Here is a 23945-nt window from a genome sequence, read left to right as displayed (position 1 = left end):
CCCGATGAGAGGTTTTTCCGGTCTGTTTGACCTTTTTGCAGTTTATTTTTAATTACGAGTGAAAAATCCATGGCAAAAGCAACCTCAAGTCTTTAAGGAATGTGAAGTTTATTTCCTAAAATAAAGGAGACCTAAAATGGGGACTGTATCCTGGTGTCCTTCACTGCAGTGCCACACTACAGATCTCTGCCCTTGGAGAAGTGGTTGGAAGACAGATTTACATGCGGGAGCGGAGCGGGGCATCGGCTTGCCGGTGCCCAGCCTCGCAGCACCCTCTGCTGTCCCCAGCCTCCTGCTGTCTGTCCCCAGCCTCCCACTGTCCCGCAGCGAGCCAGGGAGGCACTGCCACTGCCGGGCATCTGCAGGGAGCAGCCCTGCTGAAGGGAGAGAAAAGACCACCTGATTTGGAACAGCAGACACGTTTCTTGAACATCATTTATCCCAGCAAACAGTGCTGCAGCCTAACAGCGTGTATCTCTGGGTGGCACTTTTTGCCCAGAAAAGGTATTAAGGGAGGGGAGTTTTCTGGCACACGGAGGTAATCTGCTAAAGAGCTTAGAGCTGTGAATATCTTCTAAATAAGCATATGTTCTTGGTAACATTTTCTGTGTTTCAGGCTAATCAGAACAGCCTCAGAATACTTGATAATGAGTCATGAACACATTTGAAATCTCTTAATGTACAGTAGTGAATTTTCTAGTTGAAATGAATGCTTCTTAAGCCATTAGCTCCAAGTAAATGGAGATTTCATGTCTCTCTTGTGTCCCTGATGGGTGTCTGCATGTGCTGTTTTACAGATACTACCTCATGGGCCATCCAGTTTCCGTCCACCTCTACTTCCTTGCTGACCGTTTCCAAGGCTTCCTGATCAGGCACCACGCGACCAACCTGGCTGTCAGTAAGCTAGAAACTTTGGAAACGTGGGTGATGCCAAAGAAAGTCTTTAAGATCGCAAGTCCACCGAGCGATTTTGGAAGGTTGCAGTTCTCAGAGGTAAGTATTCGTAGCCACCCATGCACAATGTCACAAGCCCCTGGAGAGATGGCACACTAATTCAGCAGCCTTTGGAAACTGTATTTCTGTCTAATATTTAGGTGAGAGCAGCTCTCTAGTGTAGTGCACATCCCCTTTGTTGAAGGAGATACTGTTGTTAGTTCAGATCTGTGGTCAACCCTTACTTCCGTTACTCTGAGTGTCCTCACTCCCTCTTGTTTTAAGAACAAACTGAAAACACTTACTGTTGCAAAAAGGGCTCAGTATCTTAAAAGTTTTGTGACTGTGATTGTTATGAAGGCTGTGAGAGATACCTGGGAAAAATGCCATGTTTCTGCAGCTCCGGATGTCAATGGGGATGTGGTAAGCATTCCTCTCCATCGTATGCTGAAAAACACCTCATAAAATCAGTGATAGCCAGGCACTGATGCCATGTTTGAGCAGAATATTGATGTTGTAACACAAAAGAGAAAATCATCACAGCAGTGGCTCAGATTTCCCACAGATCCTGTTATTTCTTCTAGGAATTTGTCTCAGGATCTGACATAAAGTGTAAAAAATGTACCCTAAAATATATCAGGAAAGTTGACCACTAACAGAACCCGACATCTGTGTTCTGTTTTAAAGATATAACTGTCTGAGCAGCTAATTTCATGTTTTTTCTTGTTAAGCCACAAATTTCAATTAAGGTATAAAATTGATTGAACAAATGTGTTCTAGTCATTATGGCCAAGTCCATAAATTACGATCTTCTTGTGCAATTAAGAAATGCCTAGGTAGGATTCAGTGTTTTGGTGTGCATGGCAAATCCATAACACTAATGTGCCATTAAAGAGATGGATGGAAAGTGTGTTCCATTTATCAATGTGTCTGTGTTAGGCTTTCCATTTCATGCAATGATAAATGGTCATACAAGCTTTAATTCTTGTGATTTGTAGGAGTATTTCTACTGTTTATTTGCTACTTTTAATCTCACTTTTGTACTGATGCATGCTCTGGGTCCTTCTCTAGAAAGCAACTGGGCTGGCAGTAGGAAGAGGTTTTTTCTAATTGAATGATGAAAAAAAAATATACTGACCTCAGTATTCTAGAAGTGAAATAAAAAATATTTAGAAAGGATACATCTGACTTCATTGCAGTTGTAGGGAGGAAACAAACCGGGGACCAGAATTTGCTCGCTGGCCATTTCCCAGATCCCCCCTGGCTCCAGTGCACCTTTTTCCCCAAAACCAGCTGTACAGCAGGCGTGAGCCTGACTGACCGACGTCCTGGAGCGGCAGAGCCCAGTGTCAGCCTCTCCTGACGTGTCGGTGGGCTCTTGGCTGCCCTGTGCCCACAGCTCTGGGGAGCGTGTCGCCCTGCAGGGAGGGTCCCCAGATCCCGTGTGACTAATGAGCCGCTCTTCACGGCCTCATGGGCCACAGCTGGTCTGTGAGCAGCCCTGTAGGAACTGCTGCAGTGAGGGATTTAATCACTGGTGAGCTTTTTTTCAGGCTAAGGAAACATTTTCTTCTATTTGAAACACACAAAAAGAGTTTTGGTGGCTGCTTGCTTAGATTCATTATTTTTTCTTGCCTAAACTCTTTAATTGTCCTCTCATAGATGATTCATATCTTAAAAGACCAGGAGGTACAAAGTAAATAATTTAATCATTTCTTAATTGTTTATTTTACTTGATGCCTTCCCTTGGCCTGCAGGCATCTCTGCCGCTGAGCCAAATTATTCTCTCAGTTACCCTGGTATAAATCCAGCATTAACCTCTTCAGCTTCAGCGTGGCTGGAAAGCCTCTGCTCTGCTGCTGCTTCTTGAAATGCCACTTCTTTGTCAGAGTCCAGCAAGTGTGAAACAAACTCAGCAGCTCAGCTCAGGTGAGGGCATCGGTGTTCATGGGTTAAGCACCAGAAAAGAAACTTAAGATTTGTGCTTACTGGGACATGTAACTGCTGTTTTTTCAACAACTTTCACCCCATGATCCGGCAGAAATTTGAAACTGAGTGGGGCCTTTCTAGCTGGGCGCTTTCTGGGCTCTCCCAGCTCACACCGACAGGGCGTGCAGGAAGAGCACAGACACGCTGCATTGAATGTGCTCCCGGGTGTATTGGTGACCCTGACACAGAGCTGAGATTGCAGCAGAGACAACAGGATCTCTCCAGTCGGCCCTTCCTGCCGTCTGCTCCTTCCCTTTGCTGCTCAGACATTGCCTCCCCAGCGGCACCATGCACATGCACCACCTGAGGACAGGCAGGAGCAATCAGCTGGCCGGGCTGCCTGGCGGCCGGTGGGGTTAATGATAGCGTTCCCGTGGCACACGGCTCCTGCGCTCAGTCTTGGGCTGAGCAAAATAAAATACACTTACAGGAAATCCAAGAAAGATGATTTCCAAGCATGAAACTCCCACACCTCCTAAAATTGGCTTGTGCACAGTGCACACAGCGTGTATCCTACCAGCCTGGGTTCACGACAGCTTTTACACGGAGGGCAGAAGATGGGTTTGCTGTACAATTCTAGAAGTCTCAGCTCAGCATATACCAGGTGAACACTTAAGTTCATTTCTGGTCTTGTTAAGACTTGTGATTCATCACAGAGAATAAAATAAACTAGGTGGCAGGCAATTAGTGTGCATTGTGTGAACCTAATGGTCCTGTTTGTGGTGAGCAATGAGACACAAACCCATAATCAAGGCATAATTTATCTTGGGAAAATTTTATCTTGGGAGTGAACAGAGATAGAAACAGGAGTTTTAAGCCAATGAGAGACTTCCAGCTTTCGAAACATACCCTGTGCACAGAGCCTGCTCGTGAAGCCCAAAATCATGGTGATTAAAATAATGATGTGGAAAACATCGGTTTCTGTGCCACATCCCTTCATAAATTATCGGATATTCATTACTGCTTGATTCCATCCCATTCTTTGTGTATTCCATCTGAAAGTGAAAGCCTACTTAGAGTGTTTTAAGGGGCTATGAGAAATATTATAGGACTCTAGTATCTCTTGGTGTATAAAATCAGACATCTCAGTGCTGGAAACTCAGCTGTGCAGAGTTCAAGGGAAGCGGTATGAGCCTCTAACCGGTGCTTTAACTGACATTCCCTTTAAAATCCTGTACTTCCACAACCAGCTTGTCCTGTAAGCTGTGCAGCATGGGAGAGCGTGTCCCCAGCTGGAAACTAGACATAAAGGGCAGATCCTGTAAATGGGTGGGTGCAGCTCCCTGCCCTGAGGTGCCGTGGTGTCAGCACCTTGTCGGGTCTGAGCTCGGCGCTGGGGCACGCAGGGTGCTGCAGGGTACCCAGGGGCTGTTCTGCTGCCGAGGCTCTGCTCTGTGGCAGTGTTTTCCTGTTGGTTTTGTGCTGTTGTGTTCACAGCCCTGCACACCCTGGCAGTGGTGGTGTGACAGGCTCTCATGGGAGGCAATTGTCACCAGCATGAGAGTTGTCCCTTCCTCTTCTCTTGCCTTTTGGTTTACATTAGGGAACCCAGTAACACACCTGCACAAAGCTTAACACCCAGCCAACAATTCTGTTATAATTTTTCCCCAAAAGCAGCCTTTGTTCTACATACCACTTTGTGCATCCTGGTGTAGAGCAGTGTCACCTGGAGGTTGGAGCACGGCGTTGTGACTTTCTGATTTCCCAGAGATGAGAGACTAAGCAGGTAGAAATAGTTGGATGTTGGGGATGAATGTGTAATTTTTGAGGATGAAGTAAACTTTCTTGAAGGAGTTTTTCAATAAGAAATAACGAATGTGGTGGAAAGAGCTTCCTTAGAGGATTTCCTTTGCCCAGGGGGGTGTAGATTTGTTTCACATGTTGTGGCTTTATTATTTCCAGGTCCCTTGAGCTCTGGTAGGTGTGACATGGCCGCACTCAGTGAAGGTTGGTGGAGTAGATAATAAGATCTGGTCAGGATATTTTCTGTCTCAGCTTATTTCCATACATATTCAGTCGGTCTTGTCAGGAGAGTACACGCTGACAGCTCCTTGAGGCAGTCGATGCTTGGGTCTGATATCTGGGCTACGCTGTCTGGTTTGATTAGCTGGTGTGCTACGTGAAATACCTCTGAAATACCAGCGATTCTGCTGTGTTGATTGCAGAGTAGTGGAAGGTTCATTTTGTCTCATATTCTGCAGTGTCATAGTCCAGTAGGAGGAATTCGTATGATGACAGATGGATTTAGGATGGTAGGTTTTTATTCTACTGGCCTTGTAGCTTTTTGCAGTCCTCCCGTAATTTGTCTGCCAACCACAGTGATTTATTGAGAAGGGACTGGGGATTGGAGAGTTGCCAGTACAGCTATCAGTGGTATAAGGCAGCAGGTAATTGTTACGTTTTAACGATTTGGGGGGATTTTGGCATTATATTGGAGCCACTTATTCTCATCAAATGAGATGAAATCTAGAAGAAAAATCTCTAAAGCAAATGAGCTACGATTATTTGTTACGCTTTCAGGAAAGCAGGACTGAGCATGCCCGTGTGAGGTGAATATTAGGGATAAGGACAGCTCTGTGTTGGGGAAATCTTCAATATCCACAGATGCGGAATGAGGGGATCTTGTCTGTGTGTGCATGGGCCTCCGGAGACCATTGGAGAACATCCCGGGGTTTCTGTATGGGCACAAATAAACTCTTAGGTCATCTACACTGTTTGTTTGGAGATCAAGGACAAAGAAGACCTGAAGGACTACGAGGGGTTTCAGTACCAGGCTGGCCAAGACGTCTGTATGTCTGTCTCTCCAAGGAATGACATCGGGTGTCTGCTTGCCAACAGGATCCTAGAGGTTCTTCTGTTCTTCACTTCAAATAGGGTCCTTCAAATCTTTTGCGTTTGATATTGATCACTTTTGATTTGAGATCATGGGAGCAGGACCTCGCAGGACAAGCGAGTTGGGCACTTCCTCCAAAAGCAGATACGCAGCCTTCAATACCGTGGTCCGCCAGGTTGCCTTCTTGAGAATTGATGGAAGTGGTTCATTAACAGTCAGCCTCATAAACACATGCCAGATTTACTGCTGGGGATAGTAAAAAGTCTTTCAGTTGGCCTAAGGCAGCCGGTTACTACGTTTTTATTCTGTCTGTTTAGAGACGCTTATTTTCAGTAGTGTGCAAGCATTAATGGCAACAGCTTGTAAGTTCGTGTCATCCCGTGGGTTATGGGTGAACCATTAAAATTCATATTAAAAAAGCATTGAAATATGAAAGCTGCTAGGAAAAAGAAAGGGCTGTTAAATATTTACACTAGATTGTGAATCAGCTGCTTTATTGTTAGTTAGTGAATAAATGAAAAATAATGTCACTATTATGACAGTAAGAAAAGAGTTTACCAGAAACAACTTCCCACGTCAGTCGGGAGGAGAGTGCAAGGAGACAGCATCTCAGGGACAGATTGTAGTAAAGGACCTGATGCGACTTGTCCTTAAAGCCACCAAAGCCTCTTCCTTGGCCTTAGCAGTAACTGGGTAGGTATCTACTGCAGATTCTGTCTCTAAAATGTATAATATATTTTCATGACCCAGGAGGTGATGGGTTGTATTTTTCTATGCGTAGCCTGTGTTCAGTCACTAGGCTTGGTCCTTTATTGACTGCTTCCATGTGGGGGAAAAGCAGAGCTGCTGTACGTAGCCTGTTATGTCACTCTTAATATAAAGAAAACCTTTATATCAATGAAAAGTGGACGACTGGAGCAAAAAAAAAATAAGCCTTGCATTCAAAATTGTCTCACAACTTGTGTACATCATATGATCTTGGGTCACGTTGCTGTCAGCCTTTATATGTATGCATAATTCGTGTCATTGGAAAAATATTATTTGTGTGTCTTGAGAGCCCTTATTTGACTTAAGGGTCTTTGATGCTTACAGAGATGATGTTAGCAGCAATGTGCTCTTCAATTTCAGATTGGCACCGAATGGGACGCCAAGGAAAGGATTTTCCGGAATTTCGGAGGACTCCTGGGGCCGACAGATGAGCCCATTGGCATGCAGAAATGGGGAAAAGGCCCCAACGTCACCGTTACTGTCATTTGGGTGGATCCTGTTAATGTAATTGCAGCAACATACGATATTCTTATTGAATCCAGTGCCGAATTTACTCACTACAAACCACCTTTGAATTTGCCCCTGCGACCCGGTGTCTGGACAATAAAAATCCTGCACCACTGGGTACAAGTAGCTGAAACCAAATTCCTTGTTACGCCTCTCACCTTCTCCAACCGGCAGCCTATCAAACAAGGTAAGTTTTATTATTTTGTACAGGAATAATACAGTTTCTGTGTTTGTATTCACTGTAAGTGCTGCTGTTAAAAATGAAGTAGCACGGTATTGGAAAAGGAGAAAAGAAAGGAATTTTATAGATACTAAATCAGAAGAAATTGTTGCACCGAGACAAGCGGAAGTGTCTGTATCCAGTCTGTAAAACACAGCCACTTTGAACAAAAGCCTATTTATATCTTTAAAATATGCACAGTTCAGAATCCAGAGAACTCCAGACTCTCACTAATCTAACAGCTATTGTAAAAGCCGTCATTTAGAAACAGAAAGAAAAATGGACTTTGCTGCTTTTCATTCACATTTACTCATGAGAGTCACAGATATTTAGACTTATCTTGACAAAATCTGCGTGTTTAAGGATAAAAGCACTGATACGCAAAATGCTGAATTAGATAAAATTACGCTAGGCCAGAGCTCGCCTGACATGTTGTCGGGTCCAGGCATTCGTTCTTGCCTGATACCTGCCAAAAACTGCTCAGCACATGCCAGGCAGTTGTGTTACAGAAATATCAGTGGATACGGCGATCCCAGTAAGTACACGATCAGACCCACGCTGACATTTTTTAGAAAGAAACCATTTTCTTCCCTGGCACAGCAGCCCTGAGCCATCCAGATACAGAGGTCATTCTGGAGCTGCCAGTGTCTCCAGGCACTGGCACCGGCATTCTTCGAGTGATCGGGTCCGAAGCCAGTGCCAAGGACGCTGGGCTGGGAGGAGAGGGAACATTTTGTAGCCACACCTGTTGTCTTACTCAGTAAGATGAAAACACGTTTGTTGCTATGAATATCTTTACCATTCTTCTTAATGTGCTCAAGTGCTTCCATCTGCCCAGTATTAATATTCATAACTTAAGACATCTTAAATTTACTAGATACATGAACGATCCTATTAAGTTTTCAGGAGTTCTTCTTCCTGACAAGGCAGCAAATAAACTGAGTCAGGCATTTACCTTCCAGCGTAACGTGCTGCTTCTGTAATGCAAACAGCAGCAGACAGCTGCTGAGAGCTAATGCAGCCCTTATCTCGCTCCACAGGAGCTTGATTCTACACGTTTCTCAGCAGAAGAGCTACCTTACTGATTTCTTCTTCTAACATTTGGTGACATTGTTTCTTAAGCAGAAACTAAACCACCAACAACCTGCTGCTGTTATTAGCTAATAGACAATGATAAATTGTGAAGGAACACCCTGTGTAGAAGGAATACGTTTTTAAAGTTTGAGGCAGCTTTCTTCTAAATGCAGCTGTTACTGACTCATCTCCTGGAAATCAATGAATTCCATGTTCTTTGCTAATTTAACAGTTAAGGCATAAATTAGATGGAAAATGTGGCACGTAGCCAGCAACTTTGCTGCTTTTCCCTATAACATGAGAGCCCTGTGGACAGTTAAGCGTGCCTCAGACTTCAACCGTGAGTCCACACATTATGGTGCAAAGGCAAAGCTCCCTTTGGTCCAGACTCTGAATCTGGAATAATTCCAGTGAAATTATGGAGCTACTCTGTATTGCCCATTGATACACTGCGAGAGAAGACCTGGCTCATATTTTTTGTTGAAGAGCCCAGTTCATTCATAGGGTAGCTCAAATCTGCTATAGGAATGAAATATAAAGCTCTGGAACAACATTATCTAGGAAAAAAGCCCCAGGAGTGATTTGCTACTGATGAAGGGATGTATAATCTCCAGATGTCTGAGGCATGAAGGTGAAGAAGAAAATTAATTGCAGGGGGCAGACAGTAACATTCCACTGTAGTTAGAAATGTATTTACAATGCAAATTCCTGTTGTTTGGGGTTTTTAAGCTTTCTGTCTCAGTGACACTACTGTGTTCTGTGCAGGCAATTGTCATTTAGCTTTGATTTCCTGCTTTTGTCAGTTTGTCACCACTTTATTATTTAAATATATTTTTCTCTGCCAAATAAAGACATTGTGAGAATATGACAGAAGAATTAGAACTTCTAAAAGAACAATTTTTGTTACTGTTGTAAACAGTACAAAGCTGCCAAAAATCTTCTAAAATGAAGGGATAGTATTATTGTCTTGTCTCAACACTGAAAATAAAACATACATCAGTCGTAGCCAGGAGCTGTCAGCAGGAGAAGGGAATATGTTTTATTAGGGTTTCTTTAAAATCTTGTTTTTCCATCCATCTTCCCTTACCCTTACCTCCCTGTGTGCACACCTGCCTCCCCCCTGCCACAAAAAAAAAAAAAAAAAAAAAAAGAGGGGGGAAAAAAAAAATGCTGTTGCTTTTGTCAGAAAGGTTACCCTGGAAAGCATTTGTTACTCCAGAAGCTTTTTGAATGGCTGATACATTTGATACATTTCATACCGCTTTGCATGTCATTGGCTTGGTAATGGTTCGGCCCCATCTCATACTCCAGATGTAGAAGCTGGAGTCCACGTAGTTACTGTCCACGGTCTTGTGTGTGATTGTTTGTGTCATTCTCTAAAGCGTTTGCACAAATCTGGCAGCAGTGCAGCAGCCACTAAAATCTTGTATGTTGAGAGCATGAACACAACAATCGCTGTATGTCCTAAGATCATTGCTTATATACATGTTACTTCAGCAAGGAGCACAGGGAAAAGTTGCTTTTGGTTTCCCAGCGTCATGAAGGGAGCCACTTGCTCCTCTTTTGAATAATCAAAGCGAAACATTTTAATTCCTGTATCATGACTCTCAAAATTAAAGATTACAATTCAAAATAAAAAAAGCAATCGTGGGATAGCTACCAGCAAAGATGTTTTGATTAGCAGATTGTAAAAACAGCATATGCAGCTAGTTTGTTAAATTTTTTATTCCTGTTTTTTTATTAATTTTGGCCTAAAGTCTGTGCATGCAAGTAAAACAATAAAGGGGAATCCAGAGCAGGTGTTCTCTTTGATATTGTGTCCAGATGTGCAGAACTGACAGAATGTGAATTGTTTTAAAAACACATTAACTGACCTCTTCAAAACCTGGATCTATAAGAGATCAGATCTTACATGGAATTACAGAGTATGCTGGGAGCTTTAGGGCATTTCCACTGCAAGCAAGGCTCCCAAAGCTATTTCAGTGGAAAGTGTAGAATCTAATGTTATTTATTCTTTGTTGCTCCTCTTTCCCCTCCATTCACCCACATCTGTGTTTGTTTTCTCTAGCTTGAGTTGTGTTACTGATCAGTTTTGCCTTCAGCAGATCTTCTGGCTTGAGACTGCCTTCAGGAGTTTGCTTGGTTGGAGAAAAAAGAAAAGAAAAGAAAATTAAGTGAATTTGTGAGATAAATCATTTGGAGAAATCAGGTTTACTTGCTCCACCAGTATCTCCTTCCCCCTGTGTCCTGCACAGTGAGATTCTGTTTTATTCTTCTTCTAAATGGCAACTTTGAGTTTCTCACCAGATGGCTGAGTGCATAAAGCCAAGTACTTCGTGCTTATTGTAAGGACACAGGAGGGCTGCCAAGGACCAGCAGGATGCCCTGGGATTGAATTGTGCCAAGACAGGGAGGGAATGTAACGTGGAGGAGGCATAACAGGGAGAAGATCAGCAGGAGATCACTAGCAGTGGTAACAGACAGGGATGGGGGTTTCTTGCTGTCTGCTCTAGGCAGCTGGAATTTCAGTGAGGTTTGGTGACTCAAGGACAGATGTCCAGGTCCCCTGCGTGGGGACTGGAGAGGCAGAGCTAAACAACAGGTATAATTCAGAGCATTTAGCCAGTAGTTCACAGACTGTAATCCAAGCTACCAGGTAGATTTCAGTTCCTAAGAAAACAGTGAATTCGGTAGAGGTTGGCTCTGCATCCTCATCATCCCACTTTCCCACCCTTCCGTGCTCTACAAAGTCCATGTGAAACAGTCATGCCAGGTGTGATCGCATACAGCTCCCAGGGGCAGAGAGGGGCAGGGAAAAGCCAAAGCAATTTCATTTTTAAATTGGAGTTTATATTTATGGCAAAGTTTCCACAGCAGTCTCCCAGCTGGAGTGACAATAATGAGTTGTCATGCATTTAATGTATAGAACCTGTTTCATGAAAGCTAAATAGGTTACTGCGAGCCAGTGGGCAGGTTCACTTCTGGGGCAGAGAAAGCCCCAGACCTCAAGCTCATGCTGAACACTGGATTGAAAATAAATAAATAATTGAATAAATAAAACCCTTCTTCCTTCAGACAAGAAGGGCAGTGAAGAAGAGCATCTTCCTTCTTTGCCCTAAGAGACCTTTCACGTTGGGTTCCTGGCTTGATCGCGTGCCCCAGACATGGGGCGTGTGATCTCTGCTGCTCCGCCGCGGGACAGGGAGCCTTGAACACCCGCTCCAGGTCCCTGTGACCGCTGACCGCAGCCACTGCTTTGAAAGGCTTGACAGCATCAGCAGACAGCCTGTGATGCACGTGCGCATCTCAAAGGCCAAGATTTAACCCAATCCATATTTATAGATCATCTTAATTAAGTATATACTGGGAAACCTTTGTTTTGCCATTGGTTGTTTGCAGTGGCTCAATCAATTCTAATTGCATCCATATGGATTATAAAGTGGGTGGCAACTTGTGTCGGAACTGCTGTGATTTCTTTGAATTAACCAGAGGTAACGTGGCATGTTCTTGATAAACGCAGTAATAGTAGCAGGCAAGCGCATAACTGCAGAGTAGACATGCCCTGGAATCGTCATTCCAAGAAAAACCCTGAAGACAGGGATTTGCTTTGAAATTTAGTTCAGATCCAGTTGACAAGGAGTCGATTAGCTTCACAATGAGCAAATGCAACACTGTCTTGTTTGCTGCAAGAGAAAACAAACAAAATGTCAATAAAAAATTACCTCTTTGCCAGAGGGTTTCAGCACCATTCAAGTGAAGAAATAAAGCTCTACATTCTGCATTACTTTTAAAAAAACCACAGATCTAGCGCCTTAATGTGTACCAAGATAACTGCATTTTTCATCCCTTAGCCCACTCTCTGTCTATACTCATTGGCTTTTTCTGCAAAATGAAGAACAGAACAACACAAAAATGCTGAAATCCCAGCCTATGAGACTGGCTATAGGCTGTATATTTAGTCCAAAGAGGTTCTACTAAGAAAAGTCAGTTGAGAAATGAAGCGCTCTCCCTGCAGAGGGAAGAACAAACAAAAATGGGGGACAGAAATAACTCATTTTTTAAAGCTATAATTATGAGTCAGTGGAATATATTTTGCATTGATACATGTCCTCCTGAGGTCAAAGGGCTATTTGGATGTGTTTGCTGGCAAAAAAATCTGGCTTAATGCCTGCAATTCAGCTTATTTTGAACTGATTACTCTAATCGTACAGATTTAAATGTCTAAACACACATCTCACAGGGGCAAGCCTTACATTCTTCATTATTTGCTCATGAGCAGGGACTTAGGAGAGCCCAGTAGCTCCAGCCTTTTTTTATACAGTATTTCAGGGCTCACACTGACCTGCTTCTGTCCCAACCCAGACGGTTACAGAGCCCTGATTATCTCATTTGTTTTTCCTTTAATGCAAAGAGGAATAGCCCACATCTGCCATGGCTTGGATGAGCAGCATCCCCCTTACTTTCTCCTGTGAACTTTTACCAAGGACTTGGAGGCTCCAGGAGAGGGTTCTGGGTTGAATCCTCAGCATTTCCTATTGATCAGTATACGCAGCTCTGCACTCAAATTGCTGTTACCCAGCTCTCTCTTTACAGGGTGTTCAGACACCTAACTCACGGTGGTCGTTCTGCTGTGGGGCTGAGCAGTCCCCTCCCATACTGCGTCAGCGTTCATTATTATTCTCTTCACATTGGAGAAGCACATTTTCCCTGTGGGCAGCAGTAGCCCTTAACACCCTGAAAAACAGAGTGTTTTATTGCCTTTAGTACTGTCCTCAGCAGTCTTTACTTTTCCTACCTGCTGATATTTATGTGTGGCTTTTCAAAAAGTTTCTCTTCAGTCCCAGTACACGCTATCACTGCTGAAGCAGCCAGCACGCCCTTGCAGCGCGGCCAGTTCTGGAGCAGAGCGTGGCAGTCACTTGGTGGTGCCGAACAGAACAGCGGTGCTTTGGTGTGAGAAGCACAGCCTGTCTGACACAATTACAGCAATAGCACAGGGGAGAAATTTAAATGTGCAGAAGATGCTGAGGTTATCACCTTTATTTTAGCAAAAGCAGCCCCCTAATCCTAAGCAACAAGGGTGACATTCACAGAAAAAGATGATCTCCTGCTGCATGGCCAAGCCCTGTGTCCTGTGGTTTCTGTAGGTCTCATGCCTTCCAGTCCTGATAATCCACTAAGTCCTGAAGCCTGGGACAAGTGTGAGGCTGAGGCAGAGGGAAGAGCAAGTTCCATTTCATCCTGTTATTTGTACGAAAAAAGGTCTCTCTTGTTCCGTGCACTAAACGCATGCACAACAGGCTGTAATTCAAAAGCTCTCTGAATTGCCTGTTTCAATCTGATGATCCTGCTAGTAATGCCAACTCTTATTTGTTTTGGGATTTTTGCTTAGAATGTTCCTATTTAATTAATATGTTGACAAACAGTCTTCCATATTTAATTGCTTCCAAAGGAGGAAATTTAATCATGTGTACTTGTTCTGTTTCTTAAACTGCGGTGCTCTGGCAGAGCACACTTCTGACACATGGGCACGGAATAAACTCATTTTGACGGGAGGTTATTGTGGATATCTACCATTTAAAATAAAAAGAGGGTTTAGATGAATGCAGGAACAGCTAAGTGATGTGTAATGGGGATGTGCCGAACTAATTTAATTGGGGATTTGAAGTAATGGATTTGCACAGTATTTGACATTAAAGACTTTGCAAATGTAGCAGCAAAGCTCCAATTAAATGTCCCTTTTCCCTCTAAATAAATGTACTGATTTGTTGCCAACGCCTGAGATACCATCCTCTGCATGGAAGAAAGGACTTAGTGTCAGGCTGCGGTGCGGGCAGCAAGGACATGTGGAAGGAATTGTAGCCGCGAATATGTAATTCCTGGCCTCTAAACGCTACCCGAGCGCGGTGGCTTTCTTAGCCCGGAGCGCTCTGAATGGGCCCTTTCTGTGCTCTAGACAGTGTGTGTGTTGGCAGAGCTGAACACGTCCTCTGTGCTGCCGGAGCGAGGATGCTGGGGAAGTCAGCTGAGAACAGAAAGAAATGGTTGGAAATTTACTCCCAAGAGGCACTCGGTGAATGTTTTTGGACAGTCCCTTTCTGATTTTACGAGCAGCACCTTGGTGCACTCACAGACCTTAAGCAGTCAGCCAGCCGTAGACAAGGGCGATCTGACCTGCAGGGTCCAGTCTAAGGTCTTTGGAGGCATTATCACAGCCTGACAATGATTTTTACTGCAGTATTTCAGATTTGGGGCAATGTGCTGAATTTTGCTGTGATAGAAGAGTTACTGTAAGGAAAGCAACCACAATGCAAAGAGAAGGATCATTAGGAAATGGTTGTGATCCATTATTCGGCACAAGAGCTTGAAATATCATTGTCCTGAAAGAATACTTTCCCAGCACGACTGGAGCACTTCCAGGAATGATGCTGGGCTACACGTGTTTCATTCTGGGTCTGGTCTGCCCAAGGCTGTGGTGCTGTTCTTCCAAGTGCCAGGAATGGCCCCACCCAGTCTTTGGAGGCACACTGAGCTAACAAATGCTGTGACTTCTCTACAGCAGGGTAGAGCTCATCGGTTTAGAAAAGAGAACAGGCGGAGATCTTGGCTCTTCCTCCTAGGCAAATCAATGACGGCACTCAAAGGTCTGATGGGGGTCAGCAGCCTTCTCACTCCGGGCGTCCTTGAACTGTTTCCTGCTTTCAAAGCACAGCGTTCCCTGGGTGGCCACAGGGGTGACTTCAGCTGCACGGAGCTTATCTCCCAAGGCTTCTTCTGTGGTTAAAGAGGCAAAATCAGCTTCTCCTGAATGCAAAATGCCTTTCTCCTCAGAATGTTGATCAGGCTCCAGATCCAGAGAGGAGCTCATAGCTGGGACACCCTCCAGGCTGGACCTGCCTTTTTGTTGTGCCGTGCTGTGTTGCACACTGGTTGTAGGTGACGATAATAAGGATAACGTGGCTTTCAGCCTCGGTGCTTCGCCCTGCCAATGCAGCACTTGCAGGGTCAGCATCACGGCGAGTGCAGCTCATGGGGTGAGCACAAGGAGCTGGGGAGCGGAGCACAGCCGGTGTCCTGGGGATGCAGCGTGTCCTCAGTGCTGGGGAAAGGGACTATAGCGCACCACTGGCTTTTGGTTTTTTGTTAAGTGTACCCTTAGATCCTGAGGGCTTGGGTTTGTTTGTCGTTTTTCTTAATGTACTGATTTTGGGGTTTGTTTCTGCATTTCCAGAGGAAGCCATGCAGTATCACAGTGGGCCTCCAAAGAACGCGTACATGGAGCAGAGCTTCCAGGGCTTGAACCCCGTCCTGAACATCCCCATCAGTGCCGCCCGCCTGGACCAGGCCAAGAGGAACGCGGGGCTCGTGGGCGCCCAGCTGGAAGCCTGGGTGGACTCTCTGGTCGGCAGCGTCTGGTCGGCCATGGACATCTGCAGCGTTGGCCCCACCGCCTGCCCCGTCATGCAGGGCTGCGCTCAGACAGCCTGGAGCTCCCTGAGCCCGGACCCCAAATCGGAGCTGGGCCCCGTCAAACCTGACGGTCGCTTGAGGTAGCATCTGGTACGCTCTCCTCCGGCATAGGTTTTAAAAGGGAATTTAACCTTGCTCGTGTGTGAATCTCACACCAGATTTCAGAAACCTAAGGGAACATTATACTTTTTTGTTACTTATTGCAATATAATTCATTTAAAAAAACAAATCTGACAAGGCCTTTGGCACTGCCCTCTCCATCAGCTCTGTCAGGAGCAGCTTTGGCTGGCCATCGCGCAGCCCTGCTGTCCCCTGCGCCTCGGCCATACCGCTGCACCGCCGCCTCTGCGGGCTTTGAAATAATAGCAGCAAGCCATGGAGCGGGCAGTGAAGGAGCTGCTGCTAAAAGTGTTTTTTAAAAATAAATTTGTCAGTACCTCTGCTGTTTCATAGACTTCCATTATTTTGCTACCATGAATAAATCACAGCAAAATTCCCCTCAGCTTAGGCTTCCTGGGGAGGTCAGTTGCTGCAGGTTAGAGCCTGTATTGGCCACATTACCTCTCAGAACGTGAAATAATTATGGTACACCCTCACCCTTTTTTTTTTTTTTAATAACACAAAGTAATTAGACTCAGCTAATGTCTGTTGTCCTAGTTAGAGAAAATGAGCAAAAGCAGAAGCTTTCAGATTATTTTCAGAGATTTTTTTAGACTAATTTCATTATAAACTCTAAACGGAGCCAGTGTTTTGCTATATTAGTGTTTAATGTCTCATGCAATCAGGTTCAGGGTACTAAGAGTACTAATTTAAAGAACAAGGAAGCATTTAGGATTGCAGCCCTTTCAAATCTGCAGGTTGTTTTCTAAGCCCACCAGCACGTAAGCGTTTCGCAGGCTTCCAGTACAGCAAGCGTGTATGGGTGGGCCGGGGGTGGGTTCTGCTGTGTCTGCTCACACCCTTTGCTGGTTTTGCTTGTGAGCTGAGGTTTTTTTTTTTTCCTCAGGCAGTGGAGTTGTGTGGAACCAGGTAAATGGTAGAATTGGGACCTAAATCTGCAACAAGGAGTAATTTGAGTAATGGCTAGTAAGCCTTAACACTAATTCCCTCCCTTGATCTCAGCTCTGCCAGCTCTTCATGAAGAAGGGTCCTCCCAGGCTCGTGCAGGGCATCTGGAAGGCTGTGCGGGACGTGGGTTCCTGACCGAAGCCACGAGCTGAATGTGAAGGAGAGCAATGCCATGTTTCTCAGTGCTTTTACTTTATTCTGTCAGCAAGCAACCCATGCCTGGCTTCAGAATTTCTAGCAGGCTGCATCCTGTTTTAAATAGGCACGTTTTGCATTATTTTATTTTTCCAGGGTAGGAAAAAATTCATTTACATCCCTAGAACTTTTTAAAATATAGGTTTTATAGGCAAATTCATCTCCAACTAATGCGTTTTACATTAGCATAAAACATGCACTTGTTGTTGTTGTGGTAATCTCTTGTTAACAACATAACCTAAAAAGGCTATTAAAAGCTATCAGGTTAATTAGGAAACAAAATCCTGTTGCTGTAACAAAGTAAGGTATCTGTTTACCCTTCTGTGTGTGTGGCGAACTTTCTGCTGATCAGAGTTAAGCATCCACATCAGGAGGGAAATAGACCCTTAAAATCATTCTGTAATCACATCTCACTGAAAGGTTGAATTCCCTTTTAAACAGCAGTCGCAACATGACCGTCACACAGAGATCCCAGAGGCTTGTAGTATCTCCATAGTACTGGTTTAAAGCTACTTGCGGTTTGCTTTGGACTTGAAATTGCGGTGTCAGCTGTGCTGGCATTAAGGCAGAGCATTGAAATGTTTATCTGGCACAAAAACGGATGCATAGAAGGAACAATTTAGGTATTTATTATTTATGTTTTAGTCAATGACTAATTAGTAGGTGCTGCTTTTGCAGCTTGACGATTATGTTATCTCACTAACTGAAGCTGCCTTTGTTAAGAAAAGGCCTTCCTCCCCTCACACCTCTGTTTCTTTTTTTGTCTTGATTTTTAACAGTCACAAGAGCTGTAGTTTTAGGAAAGTTTGTAGCAATGAGAGCTGGTTGAAATATTTCAGTCAAGGTGATGTTCCAGCTTTTCAACCAGCTCTAGAGGCAACTGTGTTTAAAACCAGGGTTGCCAACAGGTTTATATAATACAAACACAGTGTTATTGCTTATTCAGTAGGGTTTTTTTAACAGTGCTTGTTTTTAATCTTACATTCCTTCATGAAGTTCAGATTTTCTGGGGACCTCCAATCCTCACTGTGAAATTCAGGGCTTTAGTCACACTGATGCGATGGCAACTGCACGGTTCAAGCCCTGCAGATTAAATGAAGAACATCATATTTAGGGCACACAATAAAATTAACAATCCTGTTGAGTGATTGTTCTCAATAAGACTACAGGGGTAGTCGCAAAGTCTTCAGTCTGTCTTGCACATAAGCATATGTCTAAGGGTGTGCCCCCGCACACGCATGCAGATAACTTGGTTTTTAAATTTGATACTTTTTTTATTCTTCAGGAATGTTCTTAAGTGCTTTGTTGGTAAGTTTTCATTATTAACTAGATCAAGCAGAAGGTGGCAACAATCCCGTCTTTTGTGGTTAGAAGAAAATCTGCCACTTCTATCACTTAAAATGTAAGGTGCAAATTATTTTGTTTTAGTACAGAAAAAGGAAAGAAAGCAAATGGTTGCTGATATATCTATTTACGTTATATGCTAGGTTTAAAATATCGCAAAGCAAAATTTATATTAGTTTGTTTTCTGAAATGCAAAAAGCATCTACACAAAGAAGTTTTGTAGCAAGCTGGCTATCCCAGTGCTGCTGTTAAATGTGATGTGAAACTGGAGAGGCTGGTCCTGCAGTCCTTTCAAATCAGGCAAAACTTCCACAGAGCGCTGATGCTGAGTAAGGACTTCAGAGTCAAGTCCAGCATAAATAAAAGATGTGACAGTATGCTGTAAGTAAATACTGTCTGTATTTGAAGTCATCAAAAGGGTGAGCTGCCCTGTTTGGAACATCTTCGGAGGGCAGTGTCAAGTTTTCGACCTAAACAGCACCCTCCACTATAGCTATTAATGGGCAGACACAGATAACGTGAGTTGTATATGGGACACTGTGTCTGGGTTACAAAGTGCTGTAGCTGTGAAGAAAAACCATGGAAAGCAAGACTCTGCATCAGAGGGCAGACCTTGCTCCAAGCTGATGCTGTGGGAGCGCTGCTAAGACCAGCGTCTTGCTTAGTGGCTTTTCTGGTTCTGCAATGGCAGGCACATGGAGCCTGCGATTAATGTTATATACTGTTAGAAGAGAATAACTTCACAGATCTTACATTTGGTGAAAGGAGAATTCAGAGCAGGGACCCACAGTTTGTACAAAACAAGCAAGTGAAGCATCTTCATTTGAATGTGCAGTGTTACTTTCCAATCCCACTGGCTGGTCCTTGCTGAATAGGACTCCAACTGAAAGCCAGCTTTGATCAAAATCCCTTCCTGTGGGAGAGGGCCGCATTTCCATATGCACACATATGTCCTCTGTGCGTAATGCTTTGCTTGTTTAAATTCCCTGCTCATTCTGCGCGACAGCCATGTGGCACTTCTGTGATCTATCAGTATTACACAGGAAGGGAATGTGGCAAAATGCAGAACATCTACATACGTGATTTAATGAATTATGTCCAAAGTCAGTCTTAACATTATGCAAACCTCTTTATATGATAATGTTAAACCTTGAGGCCAATAGAAATAGCTCAAATGACAGTTTATTTTTAGATGTGTCCAAGTCTTTCTTTGATGACATTTGGACATTGAGTAGTAATATTTATAGTTTCATTTTCTGATAGTCAAGGTTTTTTTAGAATTGGAATGATGTCTTCATTTTTTTTGTGCTCTCAGTGAGCAGAGAATTTTAACAATTTTGCCATGATAGCAAGTGTTATACAGGGAAGTCCATCTGTATCTCTGTTGTTAAGCCTTCATTACTGCTAAGCCTGGAGGTACAGGAATGTGCGTTTGTGCGTGTTGCAAATTGACTTTCCTGGGGCTCGGCTTCAGTGCACAATGCATGTACAGGTGTTTAACGGCATATTCATAATGATCCTGCAGCACCTTCAAAAGGACCAACTAATGTGTATTCACTGCTGTCCATCTCCTACAGCACTAATTGCAATAATAATGAAGTCTCCATCACTTGTAGCCGTGGGTATAGGGGACAGAGTAGTGAAGTCAGTGAAGCAGAACTCGGATATTCTAAACCTGACCAAAGGGACAGATGAAGGGTAAAGAAGAGCTGAAACTTTGATAAAGTTTGTCACAATTGTGCTACAACAAATCTTTGAACAGGCTGAGCACCTTCTGCACAGCAAGGCCCTGACATCTCAGCTTTGACTTCACAAAGAAACCAAAATCCAGATTTTTGTTGTGGCCAGGCAATGAGGACCAGCTTTGTGCTGATTTATTTCTCTAGTTCTCTTTCATCACAGCTGTCAGAGAACTGCCAGTTTGCCACTGGCTATCACACCCTCCTCGTTGTCTTCCCAGATCCCAAAGCTTCAGGATTTGGCCGTGTGAAACCTTGGCCGACTCCACCACTTCCACTGAGCAGGAAGTTTTGTGCTTGCCTGAGCCAAATCCCTGCGGCTTCTTCAAAAACCCTACCTGCCGATCAGAAGAGTTTGCTCTCAGAACAGCCCTCAGTCAGCTCAGTACTAACACACATAAAGGCGGTAGCAATGACCCCTTCCTGGTTTTCAGGTGTGGGTATTTAGCATATGTAATAGTGTTCATTGGTTATTTCAGCAACAGAGTGAGACTGACTGGTAGAAAGCAGCTAGTGGTGTTTCCCACTGCCCTTCGCTTCGGTCTGGTTGTGAAAAGATAATGACCTCCATGCGCTTTTATTTCAACCATTAAAGTCCTCCACAATAGCCTTTAGGACTTGTAGGACATCACATTAAACCCATATTAGTGGGCAATTGAAAGTATCACCTAAAAAAGTATTGCCAGGCCAAACTCTCAGGCTTCTGCCAGAACAGCTCCAGCGCCCACAGAGAAGGTAGGAGTGGTGTCACCATGGAGGGGATGGGACACTGCCCTGTAGGCTCTGCAAGAGCGAGCAAATGCTCTCACTTGTATCTCCCTTCAAAGGTGTAGCATAGGAGAGACTGACCTTTGAAAACCTTCACCACCCACCGCCACAGGGAAATAAGGGTCAGAAGGAGAGCATTTAAACTGAGGTAACAAGAGCTCACAGCCCGTGTTAACGCAGGGCCGCGGTGGCGCTGGGCCATCTCCAGTTCAGTGGTGTTGGCAGGGATCAGCCCTCACAGTGTGACACTGCAGGTACCGTGTCTGTTCCCTTATACTAACAGTAGCGTGTAGATCACTCTCTGCTCTTCGCTTCTGCCTTGGTTACCTTCTTTTGCTCATGGTGCTATCACAGCTGCTACCTCACTGTGTCTGCAAACACGTTTACCTGAGAACAACAAAAAAAGGTACCAGAAGTCTCCTTGAACTGAATGTACAATCTATGCAAATTCTCTTTCTACTTTGTTAAAATCTAGAAGTATTACTTGTAACCTTGCCAAATAAACAGCAAGATACTGTACAGGTGCCTCTGATAACAGAGTGACAATTCTAGGCGCGGTTCATTGCGCTGCATTTGTATATTGTAATGACTTGTCTTTGGTTCTGTTGTAATTAACACCCTCGACTGAGAAGATAGCAACCTCTTGCTAGGGGAGCACCTTCAGTTTGCTGGGAATATTCTGGAGGAGGATGTCTGTGGCATTTCATTTTATTTTCCTGCTTACATCCAAAAGAAGGTACAGACCCGCTGGCCAAAATTAGGATGTTGTTTCAGATTTTCCTTGGGTGAATCCTATCAGCTTTGGATCGCTCCGTGTCTGTTCCCATTGTGGCATCCAGTGCGTTGCCCCTTAAAGAAAGCCTTACTTTCATCCTTTCTAAATGTGGCCTTAAACTGCGTTAGGACGTTAGGTGTTATCTGTGTCTTGCTCACTTTTTCTGTTTGTTGTGGAAGGAATAAAAGGCACCTTGAGATTTCTATTACAGCTCAGTTGTGTTGCTGTCAGCTCACACTTCACAAATACAATAGAAGTTGCTTACAAATGCAGTCCTTAAGGGAGGAAAATGACCATCCCTTTGGGCAAAAGGAAGGCTCAGACATTGGTATGAACCTTAGGAAATTATGAGCTCTCTTTTGCAGCTCACTGTTGATGAAGAAGGTTGATTTAATTACCTACAAAGTACAAATGTAATAACTTTTTTAGTTTTTCTTCAGACTATAGCAGGGCAGACTGCTCTCTGATGCACAAGACAAATTCTGGAGTAATTTCACTCATTTTGACATGACATAGTAGCATTCCTTTCAGATTTGTACTGGCAGCTGGGTGAAGATATATCCTCTTAATGGTGTGGTCTTAAAATCTGAAGAACTTCACCACTTGGAGCCAGATTTTGAATGGTGGTTGGGAATCTGACAGTACACTTAGAAGATGGAGGAGTCTGGCTGTATCATCAAAGTCATAAATGCATTTCAAATAAAAAAGAGCTTTAAGTTCATCCAAACATTGTCAAAGTCAGCAGAAACAGAGGACTTCTGCTAAGGCTTATATCTGTTGGGTTTCTTGGATACTTTTCTCCATGAAGAATGGTTGTGTTTCAGTAGCACCAATATTCCCGGCAGGCTGCAGGGCTTTGAGGAATCCCAAATCCTATCCTGTTTTGGTATTCAGATGCGGATACAACCCAAAGGCAACTGAGAAGGGTTTACATAGAAAACAAGTTTTGTTAAACAAACAAAAAAAAATTCGACTTAATGAAATTATTTTTCTGACTTTGTCATTTGGGTTTTGTTTGGGGTTGATTGGATTTTTGTATTGCCTAACATAGTCCATAATAAGTTATTCCTATTCTGTCATTTTCAAAGACTGGTGGTAATATAGTTTTAAGAAATAACTATTTTGTTATAGATCATAATATGCATAAAACTGTACAGAAATATTTTGTAAGCTATTGAATAAGGAAAAGAAAACCATGTATATACAGCAAAGTTTAAAAAAAATTGGAAGTTCAAATGGGACACACTGAAAGATGTAGATATTTTGCTATTTATTTAAAGGAGTATTTTATGAGATATTGAAATGTCTTAAATTGACCGGTAATCACAGTTCAAAGTCAGAATGCTTTTCTTGTAGTAGAATGTGATTTTCAGCAATTATTGCACTACCCGTTTTTGCACCCTTTTGTCTTTCATTTAGCAGAAAACAATGTGCCTTAGCTGTATTCTTTGTCAATGGGAGTTTGGTTTTTCTGTCCGACAAAGCAAGTTTTTTTGCAGAAAAAGAAATGGATGTATTAAATACTGTATTATACCAAAAACACTGCAGTTGTATATAAGTGCTTTCTGTCATACTGTGTTTTCAGATGCAGAATTTTAAAATAAAAAAAAAAAGGCTGTCTTTATGAACAGACGTGCACCTCGTATTATTTTTATCCCCACTAATGTGAGACTTTATTTTAAAATAAAGAAATTTGCTGCTTGGTGATGTTTAGGAGGAAAAAACATGGGCACTGAGCTGTGAGCCCAGTGCCGATGCCAGTACACTGCCCAGTGCGTCATTTCTCAGGCTCCCTTTCCCAGCCGTAGCAGTTATCAGGGAAAGGTTCATGGATGCCTTTTGGAAATCAATTTTTGTTGGTGAAGACGATTGTTCGCAGACACAAGGTGCTGACTGCAGCCTGGCGGAGGGTGCTGCCGCCAGCGCACAGTCGGGAGATGGGTCAGGCTCCACAGGGCTCCCAGCGCTGCCTGCGCTGTGGCATCCAGAGACACGTCCCAGCTTTTTGGGACAAGTTCTGCTAGTTTTAAAACTCAGACGACTGCTTTTGGGCCAGGTTCTTCCTGCCTTTTCCAAAGATGTCCAGGAATGGTAGGCAGAGGAGGGCAGAAGGGATTAACAAGGAGCCTGACTACATTTCTCTTCTGAAGGCCATTAGCGATGAGGAGGGTTGGAGCAGTTTCTTCCACGCGTCCCCAGAGTGTGCATCATCCCAGAGAGAAAGGACTTAGTCACGGGCTTAAGAATAAGCAGCTGGGTACA

The 23945-nt window shown here is 43.7% G+C and overlaps 1 protein-coding gene across 1 annotated transcript in view; it reads left to right on the top strand.

Annotated features, from left to right (window-relative positions):
• The window catches only part of XYLT1 (xylosyltransferase I), a gene marked incomplete at its 5' end in the record, with an annotated part of 92111 nt that extends 76233 nt beyond the window's left edge, over positions 1 to 15878 (top strand). Inside the window, 3 exons of the mRNA XM_010080277.1 lie at positions 798 to 993; positions 6884 to 7217; positions 15556 to 15878. Of these exons, the coding sequence (XP_010078579.1) occupies positions 798 to 993; positions 6884 to 7217; positions 15556 to 15878 (853 nt within the window). The remainder of the gene's footprint in view (positions 1 to 797; positions 994 to 6883; positions 7218 to 15555) is intronic.
• Between the last annotated feature and the right edge of the window lie 8067 nt (positions 15879 to 23945).

The sequence above is a fragment of the Pterocles gutturalis genome, unplaced genomic scaffold (assembly GCF_000699245.1).
Source record: "Pterocles gutturalis isolate BGI_N339 unplaced genomic scaffold, ASM69924v1 scaffold8269, whole genome shotgun sequence".
Classification (NCBI taxonomy): Eukaryota; Metazoa; Chordata; class Aves; order Pterocliformes; family Pteroclidae; genus Pterocles; species Pterocles gutturalis.
The sequence above is the reverse complement of the archived record's forward strand: the minus strand, read 5'-3'. Positions and strand labels throughout refer to the sequence as shown.